The sequence below is a fragment of the Eptatretus burgeri genome, chromosome 3 (assembly GCF_056783735.1).
Source record: "Eptatretus burgeri isolate ZD-2024b chromosome 3, Ebu_testis_v1, whole genome shotgun sequence".
In the NCBI taxonomy this organism is placed as follows: Eukaryota; Metazoa; Chordata; class Myxini; order Myxiniformes; family Myxinidae; genus Eptatretus; species Eptatretus burgeri.
The window spans coordinates 44,519,237-44,546,568 of record NC_140963.1 but is presented as its reverse complement, the minus strand read 5'-3'; the positions used below and the strand labels follow the sequence as shown (position 1 = coordinate 44,546,568).

The following is a 27,332-nucleotide window of genomic DNA, read 5'->3' as shown; positions in this document are numbered from 1 at the left end:
TTGTTCTCCTTGGAGATACTTCTCAACATGATTGGAGAAGTAATTGATCACGTAATCGTGGGTCAATGCCCTAACAAACGACGCACTTTTTCTTGTATCACAGCAAGAGATAAAGGCATGCGACGTTTAGTTTGATCTTCTATCCACACACATGATAAACGCTCCATGTTGTGCATGGCACCATCTCTCATTCTCGTTAGTGTTGTTGCACTCGAACTGGTCGCAATCTGTGATATTTTCTTTATCTTTGCCGAACTTTGAACGATCGAATGTATAGTCGATGCAGCGATTGCTGCGCGCAGCCGATTTCCGTTGTCCCTTCACCTCGTTCATGTCTTTTAATTATATCCAATTTCACCTTCAATGTGACAGCCTTTCGTTGTCGCTTGAAACGAGGTGTGCTCGGCAAAAGACTTGCGGGTCGCTTGGTATTCATACTGGAAGGTATGCAGGCGAGCGTGAAGAGAATACGTACAGTACATGCGCAGTAAAGTGAAAGTGTGTTTATGCGCATCCTGTGTGATTGTTGTTTTTTGCAGGCAGTTTGAAACTTTTTTTTGCGTTTTTTCCTTGCAATGACATTACGATAGGCATAAAATGTTTGCGATAATTGAAAAATTGGTCATTAAAACGAAATTACGAAAAATCGAAACTACGATATGCGAACTTCCGGTTAGCGAGGACTTGCTGTACTCGCTCTTTGACTCCATACAGCAAAATTACTAAAACAACAGGGGTTATGATATTTTATGTCTTTTTGTACTTGTTTATTTTGTAATTCACAAAGGATCGGATTCGCTGGCTAACTTTTGAGGTATTTTACATTGAATATGAAGGTAAAATTCTGAACATTACATTACATACAAGTGCCTTTTAAGTACAATTTCCAAAGTGGATGACTATGCCATGCCCAGCAGTGAGACAAATGAATATGCAAAAATTGATGTATTATCATGCTGATCCTTGCAGAGTTTCAAGAGCCCTCCCTTATGTGCGACAAAAAGTGCCACGAGGTGGCACTGCTGTCACGCCTGGTTGTTGCACTCGTCCAGCACTGTTCCTTGAACCAGGTAAGAGAGGAAGTGTTGGTTTAATTTATTTATTTATTTGAAAGAGGGAAGTGGGATGAGTGGAGTAGTTAAAAATGGGTTGATTTACATCGTTTTTTTCTTCAAATTTTTTTACATTACAGTTTGACTCCCTTGTATGTGTATTATTTGTGCATTCCTCGTGGCTTATGGAAGAGCTGGAAATGGAAAGGTTGGCAAAGCAAGTGTTTTATAAACGTTTGCCTTTGCAGGTTATTGACATTGGTTCTGGGAAGGGTTACCTGAGCTCCCACCTTTCTGAATGCTACGGCCTCAAAGTAATCGGCATTGATGCATCGAATACGGTCACTTGCGGTGCTCATGATAGGACTCAAAAGCTGCAGAAGTTTTTGAGTCGAAGACAGAAGGCCAGATGCAAAACAGGAACTGTGCCCCCCATTGTCATTGGAGAATCTATTGACAATGAAACAAGTGGTATGAAGATTGAAGTTGGAACAAATACAATTGATACAGATGGAGAATCTGACATTCATTGGACTACTGAAAGCGCAGTTTTCACAGGAAAAGGTTGCAACAGTGTGGAGAGGATCAACACCGAGAAGATGATTGATACTCCAATTTTAATACCTAAAAATATTGAGAGAGTGTTTCCTGAAACAACACAAACAGGTCGTCCACTTCAGCCTAATGAAAGGCAGAACACTGATGGGGTTCAGGTGAATGATAATATGGAGCAACATTTTGCCAATGGCCTTAATACCTCTTTCTCTTCCACTACCATCTCGAGCTGTGAAGCCCAACGAATGAACAATCAAGAACTTGCTGCAGCCACTGAGAGGACAACAAATGTTGCTGGACTCTTCTCTCCAGTGACTCTTCAATTGACTCATAAGACCAACTTGGAACAACTCTTCCCTGCATTGGAGGTAAGATATGAATTATGTGAATGGATTATGCTGGACTTAGAAATACCCTTTGACAACAGCTGTGTTGTCTTTGGAGCTGGCTGGTGTTGCCCTGTTTAGTGGGCCCTTGATGATCGGAACCCATGTTCGAATCCCATACAGTATATGATGTGGATTTGGTACAAACTCAACTGGTGCCCTTACAATTTGTGCAAAATCACGTGTGATATATGTATATGTACAGGTACTTAAGCTCACACTTCAGCCTTAGCTCACTATAACAATTAAATATCCGAATAGTTTAGCACCACTGTTGCCATGACAATGCCTCTGGTGCCATCACTATTTTCTTAAAATATGACGTGTGACATATGTCACTAAATTTGTTGCATAAAGGGTAACATGAGTTCACCTGGTCCAAACTCTTGCAAGGTTAAGTTTTGATTTCCTTATTGTTGGCTTGCACTCCTGTTTTTGACATTGTTTAACGGTTTCCTCTGGACTGGGTTGTTGTGGTGCATTTTCATTATTAGTATTACTATTATTTAAAATATACAACGTCGAGGCTCATATAAGAGCAAACACACACGTATAACTAGGGGAGCAAGAGACAAGAGGGGGTGGGAGAGGGAATCACAAAACAGTGGGAAACAGACTTTAGAAGATCTGTGGAAGGGAGAGGGATGGGGGTAGGGTACACGGGGTAAACGAGGGACACTACAGGGACTTTCAGGAAGGAAAGCGGGAAATTTGAAGGACGTGGGTTTGGGGTGGATTAATGGGGGTAAAAAAGATTGAAGTTTTGAATGGGGGAAGATAGTTGTATACTTTAGTTGTCAGGTTAACTGAGAAAATTGTTTTTCTGTTTATTTTGTTGAAGTAACAAACCATGGCATAAGGAACATTCAACAATGTATCGTAAACTTGTGCAGGGTATTTTTTGGGGCTGTTTGTGAGCAGGATATCTCAACCTATTGATGGATTTGGATGAAACTTGGTGGACAGGTTGGGTGTGCGAAAAAGTACGAATTGATTAGATTTTGGTGAAGATCCAAATCCGGATCCGAAAATGAGAACATTTAGTGATTCTTCACCACTGAGACATAGGGCCAAAAACGATATATAGCACAATATCTCAAAAAATTACAGATGGATTTGGATGAAACTTGGTGAACAGGTTGGGTGTGTGATGAGGACGAATTTCTTCAGTTTTCGTGAAGATCTGGTTCCAGATCCGGATATGACATTTTTTTTAATATTAAAAGTGATTCTTCATCATTGAGAAAGGGTCAAAAAAGGTCAAAAGATAGGGTCAAAAAAAGAAATATATATTGTTACAGTTGTGGAAATTCACAGAGCACCATATAGGTCCTTAGATCAGTTATGTCGATAAGTCTGTGTTCAGATAGATTTCCCCACCGATGTTTAAAGGAAATTATTCGTGTAACCGGGCTGTGATCTTTGAGGTTGCCATTATTCTTTTGCTGTCGTTATTTTGGACCAACCACTTCACAACAACCACCTCCACTACCATCGCTCACATCAACCGCTTCACAACAATCACCTCCACCACCAACATTGCTCTCATCACCCGCTTCACAACAACCACCTCCACCACCAACATCGCTCTCATCAACCGCTTCACAACAACCACCTCCACCACCAACATCGCTCTCACAACCGCCTGCACACAACCACCTTCTCCACAATGCCAACCACAGCCACCATCTCCTAAACCACATCTCCCCCAATAACCAACAAAGCTTCACCTTCAACTCCGCAAACGCCGCCATCTTTGCGCCAGCCACGGCGAGTTCCCAGCAAACAGCATCGCTGCAAACAGACGCGGGGGTTTCCTCGTTGTGCAGGGTCAGTGATCTCCACAACGTCCGCTCTCCTTTGTGGGCGCCAGCGACGGTGATTTCAACCACGTCTGCTCGCTCCGAGCTTTGCCTCGAAATTCAGATCAGGGGATTGAGGGGGGCGGAGCCAGTGGCGGTCAGAGGTGAGAGAGCGGAGATCAAACCTCGTCTCACGGATCCCTATAAAAAAGCGCGCAGAGCGCCAAGCTCGCAGTCGGTCTGGGTTTGGAGTGGTGTGAAGAGCAAGGTTCGAGTCCAGTGGAGGTCTGGGTTTGCCGAGGAGACGGGAGCTGAGAGCGTGGCCAAGCCTGCCGTGCTGCGCAAAACTGCGCGTTCGTGTGCAGGACGTGGGGAGAGAGGTCGCCAGCCAGCACGAACGGTCCGAGGTGATCGGGCTTTGGGACAGTCCGAGTGGCGCTGAGGGACGGACCGGCTCTTAAAGAGAGCATCAACTCTAAGAGAGCAGAGACCCGTTCGTTCCTCTGAGGCGTTGCCGGCTGGGCCCGAATCACCAGGCCGTCAGACGAGGCCTGAGCCGGACCGCGGTCACACCAGCTGTTGTGAGGACGGGACGTCGCGGGTCGCCTCAGCGAGGCACCACGAAGGTGAAGGTAACCAGCCTGGCCTCTCGGAGCTTCTGCAGTCATCACAGCTCCGTAAAATCAAGACCCAAGAGGTCCATTCTACCCCTCATCTTTCCTGGGGTTTTTCTTTGTTTCTTTTGAATGAACGTTGTGGCGCCATGTCTGTAGGTAGAACTGTATAAGTGTACGTAATTAATAGAACAGTGGTAATTCTTTAACTTGCTCACGTCTTGTCCTTACCCCCATTCATTACGTGCTTGTACATTGCATTGCTTTTGTTTGCCTCGCCTGATTGTTTACATGACAGCATAAATGTTGTGTGTGCAAGTAAATGTGCTTGTGTGAATGTTAACCCGTTCATCGCGTCTTTTTCCTGCATTGAACTGCCGTATTGAGTTCGGAATAATAGCTGGCTTTTTAATAGCCGAGAAATAGAATCGGATCCAACGGGGCTTTCGCGATAATACCCCGCTTGGTTATCCCAAAATGAAGCGAGCTGCTTAAGCGGCTCGTTTCAAGCGGCCCCGTTGAGGTACAGTCTTTCGGTAGTCCTGCCTGCGCGACTTATTAGGTATATCGACAATTCGGCGATTGACCCTGTAGCGCGGGTCGAGTGTTGACTAGGCTGTGGTGTGCATCCAAAACACACCCGTAGCGGGATTTCGGCGTTGGTTTGAAAGCTGCGAGTAGATTGTCCGTTCGGTAGGCGAGAGCGGCCGCCATTGGCTAGAAGCGGTCGTACGCACGCCGGCGGGCGGAAATCTACAACAATATATATATATATATATATATATATATATATATATATATATATACTATATATATATACTATATATATATACTATATATATATATACTATATATATATACTATATATATATATATATATACTATATATATATATATATACTATATATATATATATACTATATATATATACTATATATATATACTATATATATATATACTATATATATATATACTATATATACTATATATATATATATACTATATATATATATATACTATATATATATATACTATATATATATATATATATATATATACTATATATATATATATATATATTGTTGCGGTTCGGGAAACCACATCCCTCCAATACCAGTGGCAGCCAACATACAGTGGTCCCTAGTCAGTTATTTCATTAATATACATTGAGATAGTCCCTTCTTGTCTAATGGAACAAACGGGACAAGTACGTTGTGTCGATCTCATAGTTCGGTCTGATTAAACCTCTGAACTTAATTCCTATTCTTTTTTGCTTTTCCTCAGTTAAATCCAAGCAAGGGGTCTTCTCAGGGGCCAGCAGGCGCTGTGCTCAGACACCTATCTGTAAAAACCGCAACCATGCGCCGTTCACTGTGAGCAAGGGGTCCTCGCGAGGCCGGCGGGTATTGCCCTCAGCTGCTACAGGAGTGCCGTGCCGAGGAAATAGAAGGATCAACATCCCAAATACTAATAACGTACAGTACACATGCGGCACATTCTTTTCACCCATTTCTGAGTCAAATAATTATATCTGTCTTCTTCTGCAACCCAAACCTACCTCTAATAGTTATATCCAATCTTTTTCCCCAATTCCTGGCACAGAGCAGGGCACAGAAGACACAGATTGGGGCTGGAGCCTTGCACACCACCGCTTTTGATGAACGGCCGTGGACTCGCGCGCAGCCCTGGGGTAATTTATTATCTCACACAGAGCGGGGCGTGAGTGGCACACATCCTGTTCGGGTCTGCGCATGTGTTACCATAGCATCTCACTGTCGGTCTTCGCTGACCACCTCGCCTCTCCGCCCAGCGAGGCTGCAGCCAGGCAGAGGCACCTTGTACGGCTCGGACCGCATGGCTTACAGATAGGCAGCACATTGACCGGCGCTGATCGCCGGTTGCCGTGGACGGCCCGGGAGTTCGGTACAGGGCGATTCGTGCCACGGTGCTAGGAGCGAGACGATTCCGCAGCTTGTAACTATCTGGCCGGAAGTACAGTGAGGCCGCTTCCGGTTATGGCTGCCGTGTGCTGACCGGGGCCCAACTAGAGCACCCGATTCGGGTGACGACACATTGCTTGGGGTCATTACCCCTGCCCGCACCATGGGGTTTATAAAAGAACGGGTCGCAGGGATGTCCGTCGTCATCGTCTTTTCCTGCTCAGCGTTCCTCGTCTGCTGGCCCCGCCTTCGTCACCAACTCTGCCTTCTTCACCGCCTTGCCGCTGACCCCACACATCCACCCACCCACCTGATCTTGTCTGCCAATCCACCCACTGCTCCGGAGTCTGCCTTTCCCCACCCACTCGTTTTGACTCCGCCTCCCTCCACCCACTGGCTTCTGACTCCGCCCAAATCTGTGCTTCACACCTGTCGGTCGCGCATGATTCTCTGGATCGACGCTTCGCTGCACGAAGTGCCACGAAGCGGAAGATGACGTGCCAGCTGTCAGGGAGGTATCACCTAGCGGGGCATCCCCCCTCCAAAAACTTACTGGTGGTGCGGTCGGTCAATCGTGCAAGGTATTGAAAGACCATTAGCCTCATTTTTTCTTAGATCAATGAAAGATTAGATTTTTGATTTTTGCGCTTAGTCTTTTCTTTCATTGATCCAGCATGGTCCGTATCCTAACCTTGCCGGGACCTTATTCCCAACGATCCATTCCTCTTCGCCGATAAGTCCTTGGCAGTGTCTCTCAGCTGCATCTGATCCGATACGGTGATCCGGTTCGGACAACGCGTACCGAGGGCGTGTCCCCTGGTAATTAGATCACGTGGTTATTTTTCTAGGTAACCAGATAAACTAGTCTGAGGACCCAAGGTCACATGGTTGAGTGATCCTTCACATGGTTGAGTTGAGGAAGAAAATCCTTCCTTTATTCTGGCACTTAGCTTGGTCCAGAGATGGTCTTTATGGAACTTGGAATCGAGGCGCTTCTATTTGCACATGTAGACGCGCGCAAAGTGGCACCAAGCTGCTCTCTCACAGCGGGAACATTTGTCAGGCAATTCATGAGCAGTATTCAACACCAAGGCTCACCAACCAACATGCAGCTTCTTCGTCTATCGTGCCTACCGATACGCTCTTTTCAGAATGGCATCATCCCCTTCAGTGCCGTTCACGAGGTTCCGAGGTCCGTCCCACATGACCAGCCAAGAATCGATGGCCAGCATCTTGTTCAGTACGCGAGCCAAATTGCTTCAGTATGAATACGAGAATCGTGCTGTCTTCTTCCTGCGTCGAAAGAAAACCAGCCGTGAAGGCCTGTTCTTACAGGCCTTCTCGTAGCTACGTTCTTTCTCGACCACGTGCGTCCCTCACTCCGCACTCGTGCGTTCCTCTTTGCCATGAGCTGCTTCCTCCGCCCTCTCCGATTGCAAAGTGCAAAGTGCTACTTGTAAGGATAGAGGGAACAATTAATTGAGCCAAATACAAGCAAATTATTGATGAGAACCAGCTTCAGAGTGCAAAAGACCTGAGACCGGTGAAGATTTACTTACCAACAGGACAATGACCCCAAGCATACAGCCAAAGCAACACTGGAATGGCTTCAGAACAAAAACGTGAAAGTCCTTGAGTGGCCCAGCCAAAGCCCAGCCATGAATCCGATTGAGAATCTGTGGGAAGACTTGAAGATTGCTGTTCACCGATGCTGCCCATCCAATTTGACTGAGGTTGAGCAAATCAGCAAGGAAGAATCTTAGAAAATCCCCAAATCCATAGGTGCAAAGCTGATACAGACATACCAAAGAAGGCTCAAAGCTGTAATCGCTACCAAAAGTGCTTCTACAAAGTATTGATGCAGGGGGTTGAATACTTATTGATGAAGACATTTCAGCCTTTCATTTTTAATCAATTTATAAAAATTTCTGAAAACATGTTTTCACTTTGCCATTATGGGGTATATTGTGCAGATCGGTGACAAAAAAAATTAAATTTAATCCATTTTAAAATCAGGCTGTAACACAACAAAATGTGCCAAAAGTCCAAGGGTGTGAATACTTTCTGAAGGCACTGTATATACAGTAACTAGCCTCAGTGGTGTAATAGTTGGAACATCCGCTTAAAGTCTTGGAGGTCGGTGATTCGAACCTCAGCTGAGTCATACCAAAGACTTTTAAAAAATGGTACGTCCTACTTCCTGCTTTATGCATATCATTTATTTTATAAAGGATAGAGCACAAGCAAACATTAAACAACAACCATAGGTTGGTAATTATTGCACTGGCTTTGATGGGCCTAATGGCCTCCTGTATCAAAAGTTCCTTGTAAGGAACATATTATAATACAAGTTTGCGAAGAGCCAAGATTCGATTTTGTAATGTATTGTAGATTGGCTGAGAGGCAATGTAAAAGTGTTACCTTAGAGATGAAATTTCATGGTAATCGTCACATGGATGCTGGTAAGTGTACTGGTGATGTTGCTGGGTTATTAAGTTTGCCTCTGATCGATAAATATGCACACGTTCATTGGAGAATGAAGACTAAGACAAACCGCAACCTTTGACCACTTCCAGAAGAGTTCAGGAACGCATCCCAAACATAAGCCAGAGTCTGACAGCATCATGCTAAAATTGTTTTTGACCCCATCTCTCAATGGTGAAGAATCAGTTAGAAACTAGAACAATTCTTAGAACCAGATCTTCACCAAAATCGAACCAATTCATCCTTCTCATGCATGCGACCTGACCTGTCCACCAAGTTTCCTCTGAATAGGTCCACAACTTTTTGAGATATCATGCTATTTATAATTTTTGGCCCTTTTCCTCAATGGTGAAGAATCATTTTAAATATTCTAGTTCCCGGATCCAAATCTTCACCAAAACTAAGTAATTCGTCCTTGTCACCCACCCAACTTGTCCACCAAGTTTCGTCCAAATCCGTCCATACCTTTTTGAGATCTTGCAGACACAGACAGACAAACAAACAGGGGTGGAAACATAATCATCAGTGGTGGAGGTATAATGCTTTTTGTCTGACACAAACTGATGCAGAATATAATACATTTATAGTTATCGATTGTGAGAACTGTATGCTTGCTTTCTACTGACAGCTTAGGTAATGTTTCAGACATTGAGGCATAGAAATGGGTTATGTGATTAAATAAAATGCACTTTCACCAATACAACAACGACTAATTAAATAAAAAATGTCCTCTAGGATTCTGTCCTCGTGGGTCTCCATACATGTGGAAATCTTGGCTCGAACATCCTCCGCGTCTTTCTGTGCCATAAACAACTCCGTGCCCTTAGCAATGTCGGTTGCTGTTACCATCTACTTACAGAGACTTCACCGCTTGGAGCCGATGCTGGTAGGGGTTTTATTTTTCTGTTCAAAATGCAAGCATTCACTTATTCATTGATTGGATATCCATTAGATAATTCCTTTTGAGCATCTCCTGAATTAATTTTTCATTACGTAAAAGGAACTCTTTATTTGTTAACCATCAAAGGTCTTTTTGTGCATGCTAAGCTGAGTGAGGGAGTTGGTGGTCTCTTAATGATTTATTTACTTTTGCCACATTTACACAAATGCATTTTTGATTGTAAATTCATAATGGTTGCGTGTTTAAACTTTGATTTTAGCCTGTATGGAGTTTACATTTGAGTATGTAGCTCGTGATGCCAGTGGCCCAGAATGCATTAATGGATACTGGATAGTCCTCCACCCACATGGATGTTACGTCAATGGATGTTGCTGGGAATCCCACTTTTACATTTGATCTCTATTAAAGGTCACATGAAAAATTAAAGGTCACATAAGAGATAAGTCGTGGAGAGGCAGCATCAGATTCTCCTAATTTGAGTTGTGGTGTACAAAATGATTTTCAAAGGGCACATCATCTTTGACCTGTTTAACTGAAAATTGAAGCATTTCATATTTTGTGCCAAGTGTGGTTGAAATCCCTTCAGTGATTCACACGTTATCATGGTAACAAAAAGATAATGGATGGACAGCAGGATGGACAACCGAAAAACGTAATACCTCCCTCTGGCCTCTGGCCTTCAGCTGTGGAGGCATAAAGAAAACATATTGTGTTGATTTGTCATTGATGTAAAAACTCATGAAGTATCCTAATCACCTTGGACTACATATGATGTCGAGTATTGTCTCGTCTTTGGGGATCGTAACCAACCAATAAAGGGTGCACTTAGTTGACCACGCCCAAAAAGCAGCAAGCACACTCCGAGTCATGGGGTCAGTTGTAGCCCATATTACAACAGGACAGTTGGAACAGCCGGTCAGTATTTGGGCACAATGTCATGTATTGAGTACGTGACGAACAACTTGATCGAAGCGGTGGAGGCAGTTACAACTATTTTACAGTGAAGCAGTTGTTAAAGCAGACATGTAAATAAGGCGTCCTCACGATATGTCTAAGATACGTTCCACAAAAGTTGGACTTGTAATGAAATGACAGATAGCGGGGAATTTTTCCCCATAGTGGTTGCTGAGAGAGATGGAAATGAGATTTGTATAGAAACAGGCTGCATTATCGACCTGCATAGTCCATGAGCGTCAGCTGCGGCTGTGTGGACATGTGGCTCATTTTCCTGACGCTGCTCCTGCTCACCAGATTCTCTCAGCGAGGGAGCCTCATGAGTGGAGGAGGCCAAAGGGCTGACCACATGCCTCGTGGTTGCAGCAGGTTGATCGGCATCTCAAGGAGATGGGGATGGGCCAGGTATCTATCTGCCTGGGGGATGGTCAGACTGAGGTCCCTGGAGTACCGGCAGAAAGTGGATGCAGTGATGCGTTGCTCCGGCGCATGCTCCCATACCTGACCTGACCTTCCCCATAATTAGTGTAGTTAAGGGGGGATGCATTCCAACACTTAGTTTATGTCTGATACAACACAACTCAATAAGCCTAGTAATCAAAAAATATGTATAAAACACACAGAACACAGGAAAAATTACAGTAAATTAAACAAATGTTAAAATCAAAACACCTTTTAATCTTACCATAATCTTTTAGCTATTTCATAATGATAATTTCATGGTCTTACACATTGAAAATCTCTAAACTTGACACCCGTGCAGCAAAACCCTGTGGTGTCCACACGGGACCTCATGAAGAGCTGCCGCGGTTGACACTCCCACTACGGCCATCACGCCTATTTCGGCCATGCCTGCAGCATGGGCCACATTAACGAAATGGCACGTCCCTTGTTGGGGTTCTTTAAAATAGTTCAAACAATTATCATTGATAAATGAAGGTCGTGAGCAATATTGGCTGGTCGTTCGCCATTCTTATTTTGTTTCACTCAGTCCAATTTGACATCCAGAGTAACACTATAGCGTTGTCATGTGCAGGTTCACACTTTTCGTTACCACTTCGTTTACCATTCATCGTTCAACAATTTCCACGGTAAAGTACACAAAGGTAAAAATACAGTACAATGCAAGACAGTACATGATGGTATCAAGTTCAACAATGCACAGCATGAGATGGCATCTGAGAGGGAGAGGAAGCGGTGCATTGTGAGGTGGGACGCCTGGGAACTGGTCTTCCGTCCAATGGGCATTAGTATGGGGGAGTTGTTGGATGTATTATGAAAATGTTCCTCAGTAACTTGTGGACTTGAATGTAAAACAACTGATAGCGGGAAACCCCTGTAGCGGCTTCCACCAGGTGGTGCAGTACTTTAAAGATTTGTACAGCATAGAGAGAATTGGCGTCCTTCCTAGAACTGGCCGTCGCAGGGTTTTTGCCTCGGAGTCCCAGTCGCAGGGTTTTTGCCTCGGAGTCCCAGTCGCAGGGTTTTTGCCTCGGAGTCCCAGTCGCAGGGTTTTTGCCTCGGAGTCCCAGTCGCAGGGTTTTTGCCTCGGAGTCCCAGTCGCAGGGTTTTTGCCTCGGAGTCCCAGTCGCAGGGTTTTTGCCTCGGAGTCCCAGTCGCAGGGTTTTTGCCTCGGAGTTTCCATCCCAGCATCAAACTCGTACAAGGAACTATTTTTGGTGTCCGGGAAGGCTTATTGTCCCTCCCTGTACCCCACATGAATATGTCTGTAACTGAAAAATGACTGCCATGCCATTTGTGGTGTGGCGAACTTGTTTGCTGTGATTGATGCAGTAGGATTTGAACACACGACTATTCTCAGCCTTTATTCCATAATCATAAGCATTTTGAGAGTGAAATTCATTGATATTCCTTCCATGTTTTGTGCATCTGCCACGATGTGGTGCCTGCAGCAGTTTTTACATTACGATTTATTGACAAACACATCATTGGATTATGGACGTGCATTCTTAATTTTGCATATGGAAGCTGGGGAGCATTGGTTCCTGTGGACTTCTTCCTTATAATTGAACCATAACATTTACTTTTTCTGTTACGTTTTGGTGCTAGAACAGCATTTTAACACATTTCTGAGCAAATATATTTAACCACCACCCAGAAATAACAGTGATTTATGGTGTCCCATGTAATGTAGAGGCCTTGAAGAACATCCATATGGATGCTGATCGGCCCAAGCGGGTTTACAGACTTGTCGCTGTCTTATTTGTAATGCACGATATGTGTTTGTTGTGAAATAGGTACACAAACACCTTTTGGTGGGGATTTGAAAATCTTAGTCTGATTGTCAGCAGAGATCCCATTTCCTTTCATCTCTTTCTTATAAGTAGTCATTCCTTCCAAACAATGACAATGAATATTCTCATCCAAATGTTGACGAAGGTATGTACCTAACCCTAACCCTAATCCCTTACCAGCTCAGGATAGGATTAAGAGCGATATTTCACGTGTGTGGATGAGCTTGGCAGGGAGATTGGTGAAATGCCGGTTGAAATTGGTTGGACACTGTGCCGATGGAGGAAGAGAGAATGGCAAAGAGGGCAGGAAGGTTGAGGGAGCAAGGTGGGAGGAAAAGAGGCAGACCGCAGTTGAGATGGGAGGATTGTTTGAGGAAGGATATCAGTAATGGGTGAGATGGGGGTTGTGGGGGGGGGGAGTGCAGTGGTTGGGGAGTGGAGATAATTAGCTGAGGACAGAGAGGGAAGTGGAGGAATTTTGTGGTCAATGCAGGGCAGAAGCTTGGTGGCCATTGGACCTCACCCCTTTTAACGGGAAGTGGAGGAGAAGAAGAAGTTTCATGTGCGAGTCCCCTCCCTTACTTTGAAGAAGACTGATGCTCAAAATGTCACTTCACTTTCATTCCAGCGGTGGTTAACATGCCTCTATCAGACTTCATGGTGGAGGATTACACTTACATTTGAGCTGTCTATCTGGATTTGATTCCTGATCTAACTATAAACTGTCACTAGTATTTCGCATGCAAGGTTGTGTCATTATGTGTGCCATCTGTTGGAAGGATGTTAAGCCAGAGCACGCATCTGCCAGCACACATCGTTGGTGAACCTTAAAGATCCCATGGTATCATTCTTGAAGAGTCGGAGAGTCATCAACAGAATCCTGAACAAATTGCAATTTTTGGCCTAAAACCACGGGTCCCAAGTGGTCTGGTCTTCTTGGATATACAACATGTAGGTTACACCACTTGCTATCTCAGTGTGTAGTTGTTTGGGCAGCAGCTCCGATGCTATAATCAAATTCACTTTCTCAGTTTGTTCGCATGTCACTTATGATTGTCCGTCTTTAGCTAAAAGAGCACCCACAATAATGAGCTTGCTTTTCTCAACGTTTGGTTGTGTAATTTTATTACCTCTGCCACCAAAGGTGTACAGAGATATGTTTTCGCCCCTGTCTGTTTGTTATTTTTGAAGAAGATTAGCAAGTATATTGGTTGGTCTGGTTTATTGTTACTTGGCAAAAAAAATATTTTAGTGGTTGAATTCCTTAAAAAAAAAAACGTTTTGCCAAATATGTTGATCTGTTTGTCACACACAATTTTTGGTCACAGTTTTCAAGCAATCGGCCAAGGACAGCAACACATAATTTTGTTGAAGGTCCGAATCCGTATCCGGATACGATAATTTTTTGAGTGGTTCTTCACCATTGAGAGATGGGACCAAAAATGATATATAGCACAATACTGCATCTCAAAATGTTGTTCGTGGATTCAGACAAAACTTGGACAGATTGGGTGGGCGACTCGGGGAAATTGGTTCGATTCTGGTGAAGATCTGGATCCGGATACGAGAATTTAATTTTTTTTTTTTAGTGATTCTTCACCATTGGGAGATGGTGCCAAAAACAATGTGTAGAATATTTCAAAAAAAAATTGTGGATGAGTTGGCTAGGTCACAAGAACAAGCTGATTATATTTAGGTTAAGGCCTGGATGCAGTCCCGGCCCATCTGTGGGATATAAAATGTAAACTGTTAAAGCCTGGTGAAGTATGCGCTCTACAGAGTGGCATTCTGCAGTAGTTCTTAATTTTTTTTGCCGATGCAGTTTGCAGACAAACTTGTGTCTTCATAAGACCGGTTTACTCTTCCAAGCTATGCCATGATTTTTTGACCTTTAGCTCTGAACACTCTCGGGGAAAATGCTATTCAACTCTTTCGGGTTCATTGGATGAAGTAAACCCTCTGATGATGCAATGCCATATCATTTGGAATCGTATGCATGGAGGACCTGTTTGTTGCATTAGTAAACATTTCATTGAGGTCAAAATTATTGCAACAATGAGCACCAGGCACACTCTATCTCCACACTTATGTTATCTCACGACACTGTCCATGGGGTGAAGATTGCTTTGGGGCCTGGGTGGGGGCGGGAGCCATTTGGGACAGGGTGTGGGAGGGTGCACGGCTAAAAAAATTATACTACAAAATATTGTTACGGCTGTGGAAATTTTCAATACACCAGAAAGGTCCTCAGGTTAGATATATCGATAAGTTCATGTGTAGTTAGTCCACACCCGTTGTTTAGAGGGAATATGTTTGATTCATCCGGGATGCGACGCTTTGAGTTAGCCATTTTTCTTTACCTGTCGTTATTTTGGAACAACCACGCCATCTCAACAACCACGCCATCTCAACAACCACGCCATCTCAACAACCACGCCATCTCAACACCCACGCCATCCACACCACAACACCACTAAAGGAGCAACGAAAGCAGCCCCACCCAACAACACCACTAAAGGAGCAACGAAAGCAGCCCCACCCCAATTTATCCTCCGGTAAACAAGTTTGACGGTTGGAAACCAGCCCCACCCCAATTTCTCCTCCGCTAAACAAGTTTGACGGTTGGAAACCAACTCCTGCCCCAATTTCTCTGGAATGTTCCTCCCCCCACCCACGTGCCGCGAAGGGCGGGGTGGGCGCAGGAGAAAAAAAAAAAGGGCAAGAGGAGCGCCTGGAAAAGAGCACAGATAGCAGAGACTTGAGGCAGTCGTGTGGAAGTCTTGGTTGGCGTGGTCTTGGTCCAAGTCTGTCGTGGTCCAAGTCTTCGTCGTTGACAGCCTTGGGGCAGTCAGGTGGAAGTCTTGTCCTCGTGGTCGTGGGGAGAAGGCGTCACGACCTGCCCACCGTTGCAAGGCCCGAGATCAGGCGCGGCTACACTAGTTGCCGTGGGGACGAGACATTGCAACCTGCCCACCGTCGCACCACGAGGGTGCGGGTAAGACCCTTCGGTCTCGTGGGCCTTTTCGGTCATCCACGGCCCACGACCATAAAGGTCTACGGACCCCGTCTACCCCCTTGCCTGTGAGGGAGGTCTTTCTTTGTTTTTGTATGCATGCTGTGGCGCCGTGTCCTGCCAAGTCGAAACTGTGTAAGTGCTTGTAAATAATAATTATAGTCGGTCGTATTGCTTTTGCATTCTATTTGTTGCTTGTATATTGCTTGCTTGCAAGCCTGGTGTTGGCGCAGTGGTTAGGGCAGCGGCTTGGGATCCAAAAGGTCCTGAGTTCAAGCCCCGTTGGGCCACTGAATTAATACACCAGGGGGTTGACTCAGCCTGTCATCCTTCCGAGATCGGCGAAATGAGTACCAGTGTACTGGGCCGGTGTATACCTCGTTTAAAATAGGTGTACCATATCCCTGTGTCGTAAGAGGTGACCAGGGTTGCGTCAGGAAGGGCATCCGGCGTAAAACATGTGCCAAATCACTATGCGGATCATACGGATGATCCGCTGTGGCGACCCCGAACGGGAGCAGCCGAAAGAAGAAGAAGAAGATATTGCTTGCTTGCCTTGCTTGTGTTGTGTGTGTAATTGAAATACATGTGCTTGTGTGAAATGTATCCCGTTCGTCGTCTCTTTCCCCATTGAAAGTGCCATCTTGCATCACGTAAGGGATTGGTAGTGGGTTTAGACACCCAGTAAATAATCTGAACCGTCGAGGTTGGCGATAACTCTGCTCGGTTATCCCTGCAGCACGGAACGAGCCGCTTAACCGGTTCGTGTCCGGAGCCGACCCGCGGCGTGGTACAACTCCTCTCGTACGCTACCCACGCGGGTACTTAGGTATATCGACATTTGGCGATTCACCCTATTTTGCGTGGGTAGAATGCGGACTGGGTTGTGGTGAGGTCATTGGCGGTTGTTCCAAGAGGGTCACGACTGAATTGTCCGTTCCGGTGGGCGACGCGTCGCAATTTGAGTTACGTGGCCGATCGCACGCCGGGCGGGCGGAATTCGTAACACTGGTGTACAGGGGTGTGGGATTCGAATCCACCTCGGTCTCCAACTAAATTTACGGGGATCAGACCAGGGGTGTGCGAAGCAACCGCTCCCCCCGCCCTTCCCCCCAAATTACGATGGAGCCAAACTTAATCCCTTCCGAGAAATAAGATGGAGTCTCAAGGTGAGCGGGTGCCGGGGGTAGAAATGTATATGTGTAGTAATGTAGAATCCATGGCCCGGGATGGTTCTTTTTATAACTCCACCGCTAATTACAATCCGTGGGGGAGCTCACCTTCATATTCTGAGCAGGAACTTTGCCGGCAAACGGAGTCACAAGATGGTGGTGCAGCCGTACTTCAGCACGGCACGAGGCGTGAGCGGGCCGCTATTAATGGCGCTACGAACGGCACGACACGAGGCGAGCGCTCCCAACAACTGTTTCAAACCACGGGATCATGGCAGGCGAGGCAGGGCGACGGCAGTACATTGCAGATTGAATTGGACGAGGCACAGGAACGAATTTGGAGGTTGGAAAAGGACTTAACCAACACAGACTGGGTTCATGAGGATTATGTGCACATGGAAGCACAACGATTGGCCGATGCACAGGGGCAAATTCAGGATCTGGAAGAGGACTTTGCCAGCACAGTCGATAAGCTACATAAGGAAACGACGTTAGTACATTGGTTGCGTAGGTTTTTGCTACAAAAGGCGAGTGAACAGAATAAAAGGAAAGAGGAAGAGCAAATTGGTATCTCCGAGGATAGGAACAACTTCGAGGAAGAATGGAAAACCGAGCTCGAAAAGGAACAAAAGGAGCACGATTTGGAAGTAAAACTACTAATGGAAAAAAAAAATTGGAGGGGGCAAGGCGGTTCAAAGAACTAAAGGGGAGAATGAGGGAAATACAGTTGGAAGAGAAAAAATGTGAACACAATGGGGAGTTGGAACAATTGAAGGAAGAGATAAGAACAGGCAATCAGGAAAGAGAAAGCCGAGAACTAAAGATAAAAAGAGGAGAGGGACAGCTGGAGGAAAGGACGGAGGAATTGCTGGGAAAGTCAGAACAGTTCGAAGAACTGCAGGGAGAAATGAGGGAGGAAGGAGAAAGGAAAACAAAGCTAGAAAAGGAAAAACGCAAACAAGATGGGGAATTGGAACTACTGAAGCGAGAGGGAAGGGCAAGCCAGTTTAAAAGAGAAATCCTGGAAGGGGAGATAAGAATGGGAAAGGAATGGCAGAAAAAACTAAAGGAATACAGTAAAAAAAAGGGACGAATTGAGGAGGGAAGCAGTGGAAAGAAGGGATGAAATGAGTGAAGAAGCATGCAAATTGCGGGAGGAATTAGAAAAAAAAAACTTCTGAGATACTGAAACACGACAACAAAGAAAGAGATTACAAAACGAACTGAAGATGTTAAAAGAGGAAAGGTAGAGAACGGAAAATGAAACGTTGAGGAACCACACTGTACAGATCAAACAGTTTGAAGTCAAAGCAAGGTTGGAGTACGAGGAGAAAGTGAAGGAGCAAGGAATGAGACAGGAGAAAGAAATCAGTCAATTAAAGGAAATAACGAGATTGCAGAATGAGGAACAAGGGAGACGGTGGAATAAAAAAAACAAAAAGAGTATGAACTTGAAACTGAACGACAAAAGGAAAAAAACAGGTTGGAGTGTGTGGAGATGGGAAAGGAATTTGAAAAGAAAGCTTCTGAGTTACAGAAACACGAAGACAAAGAAAGGGAACTACAAAACGAGTTGAGGATGATGAGGGAAGAACAACTGAAGCAGGAAGGAGAAATGAGGCGATTGAAGGACACAACGAGATTGGAGAGGGAAGAACGAGAGGAACAATGGGATATAAAACAAAAAGAACATGAAGCTGAGGTTGACCAATTGGAAGAAAAGGCAAGGCTGGAGTGCGAGGAGAGAGACAAAGAACAGCGAATGAAACACAAAAGGGAAATTAACCAAATGAAGCAAACCATGAAACTGGAGAAGGAAGGACAGGAGAGGAAACAAGGAAGAGTAGTGAGAGAACAGTGAATGAAACTCAGGAAGGAAATGAGCCAATTGAAAGAAACGATGAAATTGGAGAATGAAGAGCAGGAGAAACTGTGGGGTAGAAAACAAGAACAATGTGAGTTTGAAATTGAACAACAAAAACGGAGAGCAAGATTGGAGTTCGCTGCAACAGCAGAGAATGAGGAGCTCCGGAGGGAGAACAAACAGCTAATGGGGCTCAGAGAGGAAAAACGACTCAGATGGGAAGGAAAAAGGAGCCAGAAAGAAACAGAAAAAATAGAGGAGAGACTGCACTATAAGGACGGGGTTGGGGACGAACACACACACACGGAGGTAGTGGAGGACGATGGGGGCGAGAAGGCAGAACGTGTGGGGACCCGGTGCAAGCAGCTGGATAGCCTCCTTCGGGAACGGAAGGAGACGCTATTCTCCCTTGAAGCTGATCACGACCAGGTGGGTTCGGTCGTGTCAAGCAAGTTTGAGGGGGCGAGTGCTGCGGACGGGTGCACGAGGAGCTTGGGGGGTATAGAGGCCCCGGAACCCCTAGAGGTGATGCGAATCCCCAGCGTGGTTGTCCCGGTGTGTGTGGTGAAAGGTGTGAGTGCGCCCCCGTTGGTGAGTGGTGTGGTCACGTGGTGTGCCAAAATGCGTGCCTCCCAGCACGCCGTGCGTAGATGAGGCACCGTGTGTGAATGGAACCACGTGCGTGAGTGAACGGCCGAGTGCAAGGGAGACCGTGTGTGTGTGAGAGAGCAGTATGTAAGGGAGATGACGGTAGGCATGCACGAACATGCAGCCGCGTCTCCCGGTGTGAGTGTAATGGCGCGGTGTGTGAATCTCGTGACACGCAGGTGCCCGTGGGTTGAATAGAGCTTGAGCGCGAGAGTGCGACGGAGACGACGGCGACAGAGGGACAAAGGCCGGATAGCGGCCGTATCTGGATTGGGGACCGCGCCGGGTTTACCCAGCGGCGAGCGCAAGGTTCGTGCCGTGCTATGCACGAGGCCGCCACGTGCGCTCTTGCGGGAGTGATACCCGGTCCGGAAACGCCAGCGGTGGATGTTGCCGATCCCGCGGACGGACAAAGGGTAGGCTGGATAACGGATTTGGACCGGACGGGTTCTCCACGCGAGCTTGTGTTAAGCTCCAACGGGCAGAGCGCATGTGTTCACGTGGGGAACCCCTCGAAACACGAAGCTTGTTTTTTTTGAATGCGCAGGGTGATGTCATGGCTGCACGTGGGGTTGGAATCCGGCAGGAGGGTGAATCCCTGCCGGATGGTACCGTCCAAGAGGGATGAGGTACGCGAACAGCTGACATGACGTCACGGGCAAGGTTCAAGGTGCGTGAGCTGCGAGTTGCCGCGCTGGTGCTGCGCAATAAAAAAAAAAGCAAGCCACGCTTCGGGTGAACAGGATTCCCGGGCAAGGGGTGGAAGACCCCCCTGCCCGGGCACAGGATGACACTAGTTAGGGGGAAGGGTTAGTGTTAGTTAGACCGGCTTCATGTGGCAGGGGTAAGTCCTCATGGGGCCCTTGGAATGGATTAGTTCGAGGGATTTTAGTTGAGATTTAGGAAGGGAGAAGGGAAATAATGATTTGAGGACAGTGACAGACTTTGGATGTGCAGAGGGGACGTAGCATAGCTACGTAGTGTTAAATGGAACATGCTGTAGTGTAAGGGATGACGTGGGAGCATGAGGTAGTTTGGGGAAGTCGTGAGAGAATGGAAGAGTTCAGCGATGTGTGAGTTGAAGAATTGTATGGAAACAGGTTGAGTGAGTGAGGCCAGCGGGTCTGAGTGAATGGAGTGATTGTGGAATGCATGGTGCGATGAGTGATTTGGGGGAGGAGTGATTCCCGCCAAAGGGACCCCGGGGTCAGTGTAGAGTGAGTTTGTGGGTTAGTTAAATTGACAAAATGGAAGTCGTTTTGCTGTTGGTTGGAATGTTGGCTCGATACCCATTTGGAGGGGTGCAGGAGCCCTGTTGACGGGCTGGGAGCGTGGCTGCGAAAGGTGAGTATCGCTGAGTGGGTACCCCGAGCACTGGGCTAGTCGGCCGCGGTAGGCCAAGGCCCCATGGGGGGCCGGGATAGCGTAGTGGGCACGGGTGCGCCCGCATGATGCGGGGGCCCGGGGCGCCATTGGCCGCGTGGGCAGTGTCGTGGGCACGGGTGACCCTCGGAAAGGGGCCCGGGGCGCCAGCCTGCCACGTGAGCGTTTCAGGGGAGTCACCAGGGAGTGCACTCCCCGGTGTTTAGGGAGCTGGTCGGCTCGGAGGCAGTGTAGTGCCCGGGGGTGCCATTGTTGGGGAATCGGCAGAGGGTAGTTCCTGCCAAGGGAGCCACGCGTCCCAGCCATGAGACCGCGTGAGGGCACGGGAAGAAAATTGGGGGGCATGGCCCGGAATTTGCGAGGACACCAACACAGGCGACGGGAATCTTGGTTGTTAGAACTGATAGTTTAAGCGAGAGGCGCTTGTTGAAAGCCCCGGGGTAGTTCAAGAGTTAAATTGATAGGGTAGATAGGAAGTGTGCCCCTCTGCACCATCAATCCCTTCACTCTCGTTGTGGGCCGCTGGACCCACTTTGGGTAAAGATCGCTGAACTCTGAGGAGGCCATCCTGGGGCTTTATTGGGCCTCGACGCAGGACGCTAGCTCTCCCTTATTACCCTCCGGGAAGGGAACATAGGGGTTGGGAGTGGGCTAGATGGACACGATAGGTTAGTCGATCAAGGACGATAAAGGGGTTAGGAGACTAATTCATCGTGGGGGAAATAAAAGTGAAAATAAAATCAAAAAAAAAATAAGTGGGGGCTAAATTGGGTTTTGACAATTTAAGGGGGTGGGTATGGACAGTGACAGGCAAAGGCGATATGTTGGGAGGGAGACAGTCAGGTAGGTCCGAGCCCACCTTCTGAGTGGCCAGCACCACGCACTCCCTCCACCAACCTCCACTGAAAGGCAAAGGCTGGCCAACTTCATCGGCTGGCTGTGTTACTGCAAGTCCTGTGCCGGCAGGATCGTCTGCTGGCTGTGTTACTGCAAGGCCTGTGCCGGCCGGATCGTCTGCTGGTGTTTTGCTTCAAGGCCTGTGCCGGTCGATCATCTGCTGGCTGTTTGTTACAGTGGCCCTGTTTTGCCATGCCTTGCCTGTTCACCTTTGCCAGGTCATGCCTGCTGCCCTTTTTTCATTTTGCCCCCGCTCTGTTTTGCATTCCCCCCCCCCTTTGGTTCATTGCCATGTGCGCCAGGATCATTGTGCAAGCCACGAGGACTGCCCTGTTGGCAGCTACAACACGGGCCTGCAGTGGCGGCCCGTGCACCGTGTTTGCGTCCATCCATCCATCCATCCATCCATCCATCCGTTGTGTTCATTGCGTGTGCCACTTGAGCTGGCACGGAGACTGCGTTTGCGCAGCTCATGCGCCGTTATGTTCACTCCGTCCATGTTAAAAGGGGGAGGCCCTGGACTGCGTGTGTGCAGCCAGCCACATTCCCTGTCACCTGCATTACTGCATGAGCCAGAGACTGTGTGCGAGCAGCCTGGCTCCCTGCTAACTTTTCTCTTTGCAGACTCCATCGATCCTGGGCCATGGAATAGTGTAAATTATAAGGTTAAGTTGTGAATTGTATATATGAGCGCGCCCCTGGCATGTGAGTCTTAGCGCCGGCAATTTATTTAAGTCGTCTGTATGAGTGGGTTTGTTTCGTTAGTTACTCAGCCTGTAGGTTATTTATTTTGGGGACACGAATACCATGAATGTCGCACTCAGAGATCCGAAGGTAAAACGTACAAGGGGAGAACTACACAAGATGGCACACGAAAATTCGACGACTCGGGACGAGTCTGTAAAAAGGGGAGGGGGTAGTGTTACGACTGTGGAAATTTGCAATACACCAGAAAGGTCCTCAGGTTAGATATATCTATAAGTTCATGTGGAGTTAGTCCACACCCGTTGTTTAGAGGGAATATGTGATTCATCCGGGCTGCGACGCTTTGAGTTAGCCATTTTTCTTTACCTGTCGTTATTTTGGAACAACCACGCCATCTCAAGAACCACGCCATCTCAACAACCATGCCATCTCAACAACCACGCCATCTCAACAACCACGCCATCCACACCACAACACCACTAAAGGAGCAACGAAACCAGCCCGACCCCAATTTCTCCTCCGGTAAACAAGTTTGACAGTTGGAAACCAGCCCCACCCCAATTTCTCCTCCGGTAAACAAGTTTGACAGTTGGAAACCAGGCCCACCCCAATTTCTCCTCCGGTAAACAAGTTTGACGGTTGGAAACCAACTCCTGCCCCAATTTTTCTGGAATGCTCCTCCCCCCACCCATGCGCCGCGAAGGACGGGGCGGATGCAGGAGAAAAAAAAGGGCAAGAGGAGTGCCTGGAAAAGAGCACGGATAGCAGAGACTTGGGGCAGTCGTGTGGAAGTCTTGGTCGTCGTGGTCTTGGTCCAAGTCTGTCGTGGTCCAAGTCTTCGTCGTAGACAGACTTGGGGCAGTCGGGTGGTAGTCTTGTCCTAGTGGTCGTGGGGAGAAGGTGTCACGACCTGCCCACCGTTGCAAGGCCCGAGATCAGGCGCGGCTGTCCAAGTGGCCGTGGGGAGAAGGCGTCACGACCTGCCCACCATTGCAAGGCCCGAGATCAGGCGCGGCTGTCCTAGTGGCCGTGGGGAGAAGGCGTCACGACCTGCCCACCGTTGCAAGGCCCAAGATCAGGTGCGGCTACGCTAGTTGCCGTGGGGATGAGACGTCGCGACCTGCCCACCGTCGCACCACGAGGGTGCGGGTAAGACCCTTCGGTCTCGTTGGCCGTTTTGGTCATCTACGACCATAAAGGTCTACGGACCCCGTCTACCCCCTTGCCTGTGAGGGAGGTCTTTCTTTGTTTTTGTATGCATGCTGTGGCGCCGTGTCCTGCCAAGTCGAAACTGTGTAAGTGCTTGTAAATAATAATTATAGTCGGTCGTATTGCTTTTGCATTCTATTTGTTGCTTGTATATTGCATGACTGCCTTTCTTGTGTTGTGTGTAATGAAAATAAATGTGCTTGTGTGAAATGTATCCCGTTCGTTGTCTCTTTCCCCATTGAAAGTGCCATCTTGCATCATGTAAGGGATTGGTCGTGGGTTTAGACACCCAGGAAATAATCTGAACCGTCGAGGTCGGCGATAACTCCGCTCGGTTATCCCTGCAGCATGGAACGAGTCGCCTAAGCGGTTCGTGTCCGGAGCCGACCTGCGGCGTGGTACAACTCCTCGGTACACTACCCGCGCGGGTACTTAGGTATATCGACATTTGGCGATTCACCCTATTTTGCGCGGGTAGAATGCGGACTGTGTTGTGGTGAGGTTAAACCCCCACCCATGGCTAGCTCCTTGGCGGTAGTTCCAACAGGGTCACAACTGAATTGTCCGTTCCGTTGGGCGACGCGTCGCAATTTGAGTTACGTGGCCGATCACACGCTGGGTGGGCGGAATTCGTAACAATATCAAGACATAATGTTTCCAATCCCATAGCTGTTGACTACGGTGGTAGTATAGTTTTGTCTCTTGCTCTCAAAAAAAAATGCTCAGTGGTATTGGGCATTGTCGGTAGAGCATTCACTTTAAGCCTGAGAGGTTGGCGGTTCGATTCTGACCGTTGCAACGTCATACCAAGGACTTTAAAAATCATACGTATGGCTTCCTTGCATGATGCTCAATATTTAAAGAATAGAGTATATAAGGATAGACCCTGTAGGTTGGCAGACGGGGCACCCAGTTTAGCATCTATCCAATGGACGGCACACACATTGATGTCTCGCCCTGCCTGTGAAACATCAATGTGACAGATTATAGTTGGGCTGGGAGTCAAACCCAGGCTAGACAGCCGAGATGGGATTGTGCATGCTTCCTCGGCTATCGTGCCAGCCCTCCATCATTGATCTTGATAATCTGGATTTCCTTTTATCGTAAGTTGCGGAACTCTTACATGAGCCTCGTTTTATGCATATGTATTAACCCTCAGTGTCTTTCATGAAGAGAAGGTGAGTTTTCGCTGACATCCTGAACAAATTGCAAATTCCTGCTCTTCTTGACTGCTGGTTTGGCAATGACAAACTTCCAGCATAACCCTTTTGAAGAGACTGCTTTGGCAGTTCCAAGTCCTTGGTAAAGGGTATGGTATATATAAAAAATACAAATCTTGATTGATTGTTTGCAGAAGACCCATGCGGTTTCCCAATGAGCCAATTCCTTCTGAAGTCTGGATTCATGCTTGGACGGAATATGAAGATGACTGCCTGCCTGGTAAGCAAGATCTTGGGGAGAGGGAAAGCACAGAGGGTTGGGGGAAACATTAATACGTTTTTGTTTTTGGAAAATGTTATCAGTTCAAAAGGTTGATCGGAAAAATAACCAAAATCCAAGTTGTTTGCATTTCAGTCTTCTGTAGATGTGATATTACAGAACGAATGTTGAGTTGCTGTTGCCATTTGATCTGACACAATTTATGGTCGGAATGAACTTGGCCCCAATTTATTGTGCGATTTAGAGGGGGGGGGTGGCGTGTTGCATATTTTTATTCAATTTTTATTTTATTGATAAGTAACAAATATGATTAACTTTTCCATGTGTTTTAAACATTATTTTGAAAAAGTATAAGAAAACGTGTATTTACACCATGCGGAGGGGATGGGGTAGATAATGGCCAAGTATCATGTTTTGAATGGCTTCCCACATTCACACCTCCAAAAATAAGTAACTTTAAATGTAAGTATAGGCTTTTATCAGACAAACTGCAGCTTATTCTTCTTTTGTATGCATCACAAGGTTATGGGGTAGCATCATTGGCTGAAAACACGTCTGTGCCGCTGATACAATGCCCTTTGTAGGTTAGGGCAGGAATTTGGAATTTGTTCAAGGTGCAAGAGATAACTCGGCAATTGGGCGTTTAAAAAAAGGGTTCTACTAGCATACCGTGTGTGCCCTGAAAAAACATGGGAGGGATAGAGCCAAGAGAGGACAGAGGGTGCAAGACCAAAAAGGAAGTGCTGGGATTCAGAGAGGCTAACAATCTGTCTGTGATGTGAGAGTAACAGGTCCAGACACTCAACATGGGAGATCCCAATGATTTTTAGGTTCTTGCTTTCCTTGGCATGAATAAGGGGAAGCAATACTCCAACAGGCTGCGAATGAAGGCCTTGTCGGTAGACAAAAGTCCAGATTGGCAAAGGAAAGGGCTTGCATGATGAAGGATGTCTAGTGGGCCACTGACTTTGGAGGCTATGGTGGAAATATGGTCTGCCCAAGAAAGATCATGGCTGATGGTGAGGCCCAAATGCTTGAGTGACTTAACCTCTTCAAGTCATTTGTTTAGGATTAGATAGGACAGTTTGCCAGACTCTTTTTAGAGAGACAGGGTGGATGGGTGGGATTTGTCAGGGTTGAAAGACATATTCCAAGTGTTGCACCAGCTCCTGATTCTATCAAGGTCTGCAGAGAAGGAAGAGGCTGCTGCCTGCCTGTCTGAAGGATGAGAAATGATACGGCAGTGGGTGGAATGATCTGCAAAGAGATGGACAGGATTTTCCAAGGAATCGGAAAGAGAGTTGATTAAGATTAAGAACACGACTGACCCGAAGACACTGCCTTGGGGCACTCCAGTCTTGACAGGGAAATGATCCCGTTAAGTTATACGCTGACTCTGGGAGTGGAGGAAATCGGTGATCCATGAGAGATGGTTTTGGATGCCATAAGCAGTGAGTTTGGAGATCAAGGTGGGATGCCAGACTGTATTAAATGCTAGAGACATGTACAGAGAGATTGCACTGATCTCATGTCTGAGATTGAATACTTCCATTCCATTGCTGGGGGAGTATTTAAAGCATGTGCAAGGTAGAGACTTGTACTTTCATTATGAAACTTGTACATACTTGTATCAAAATTTGACTTCGATCCCTTCAGCCATTCTTAAGTTATCGCGATAAGGAAAACCTATAACGGACGCACGGACGGACGGACAGACAACCCTCAAACAGGGTGGGTGGGACTTCATCGGCGGAGGCAAAAAAACACCGAGAAAGTACTTTCTTGGCGACTTCATCGGCGGAGCCATAAAAACACCTGTAAGTACTTTCTTGGTAGTTGGATTTATTTTCTGCCATGGTTTTGTAATTTGATTTCCTAGGCTCTAGTCTACCTACCTACCATCCTACAGGCAGGAGCTTGCAACACGGGCATAATTTCTCTCCATTCAACAAGGATCCGTTTTTATCCCCCGCCGCGTGGCGGAAGGGGGATATTGTTGTCACCTAGGGCGTCCGGCTGTCCGTCCGTCCGGGCGTCAACATTTATAGCTGTGAATGC

General features: G+C 46.8%; 1 protein-coding gene across 12 annotated transcripts in view; it reads left to right on the top strand.

The window, feature by feature from the left end:
* The window catches only part of LOC147029787 (putative methyltransferase-like protein 25), a 221,289-nt gene that overhangs the window by 35,551 nt on the left and 158,406 nt on the right, over positions 1 to 27,332 (top strand). For all 12 annotated transcript variants that reach the window (XR_015056087.1, XR_015056089.1, XR_015056088.1 and 9 more), the window contains exons 3-6: positions 970 to 1,070; positions 1,301 to 1,975; positions 9,569 to 9,719; positions 25,189 to 25,274. Coding sequence is in view for 6 of the 12 variants with exons in the window: in XM_085873104.1 (XP_085729230.1) it covers positions 970 to 1,070; positions 1,301 to 1,975; positions 9,569 to 9,719; positions 25,189 to 25,274 (1,013 nt within the window). In the remaining 6 variants the exon portion in view is untranslated. The remainder of the gene's footprint in view (positions 1 to 969; positions 1,071 to 1,300; positions 1,976 to 9,568; positions 9,720 to 25,188; positions 25,275 to 27,332) is intronic.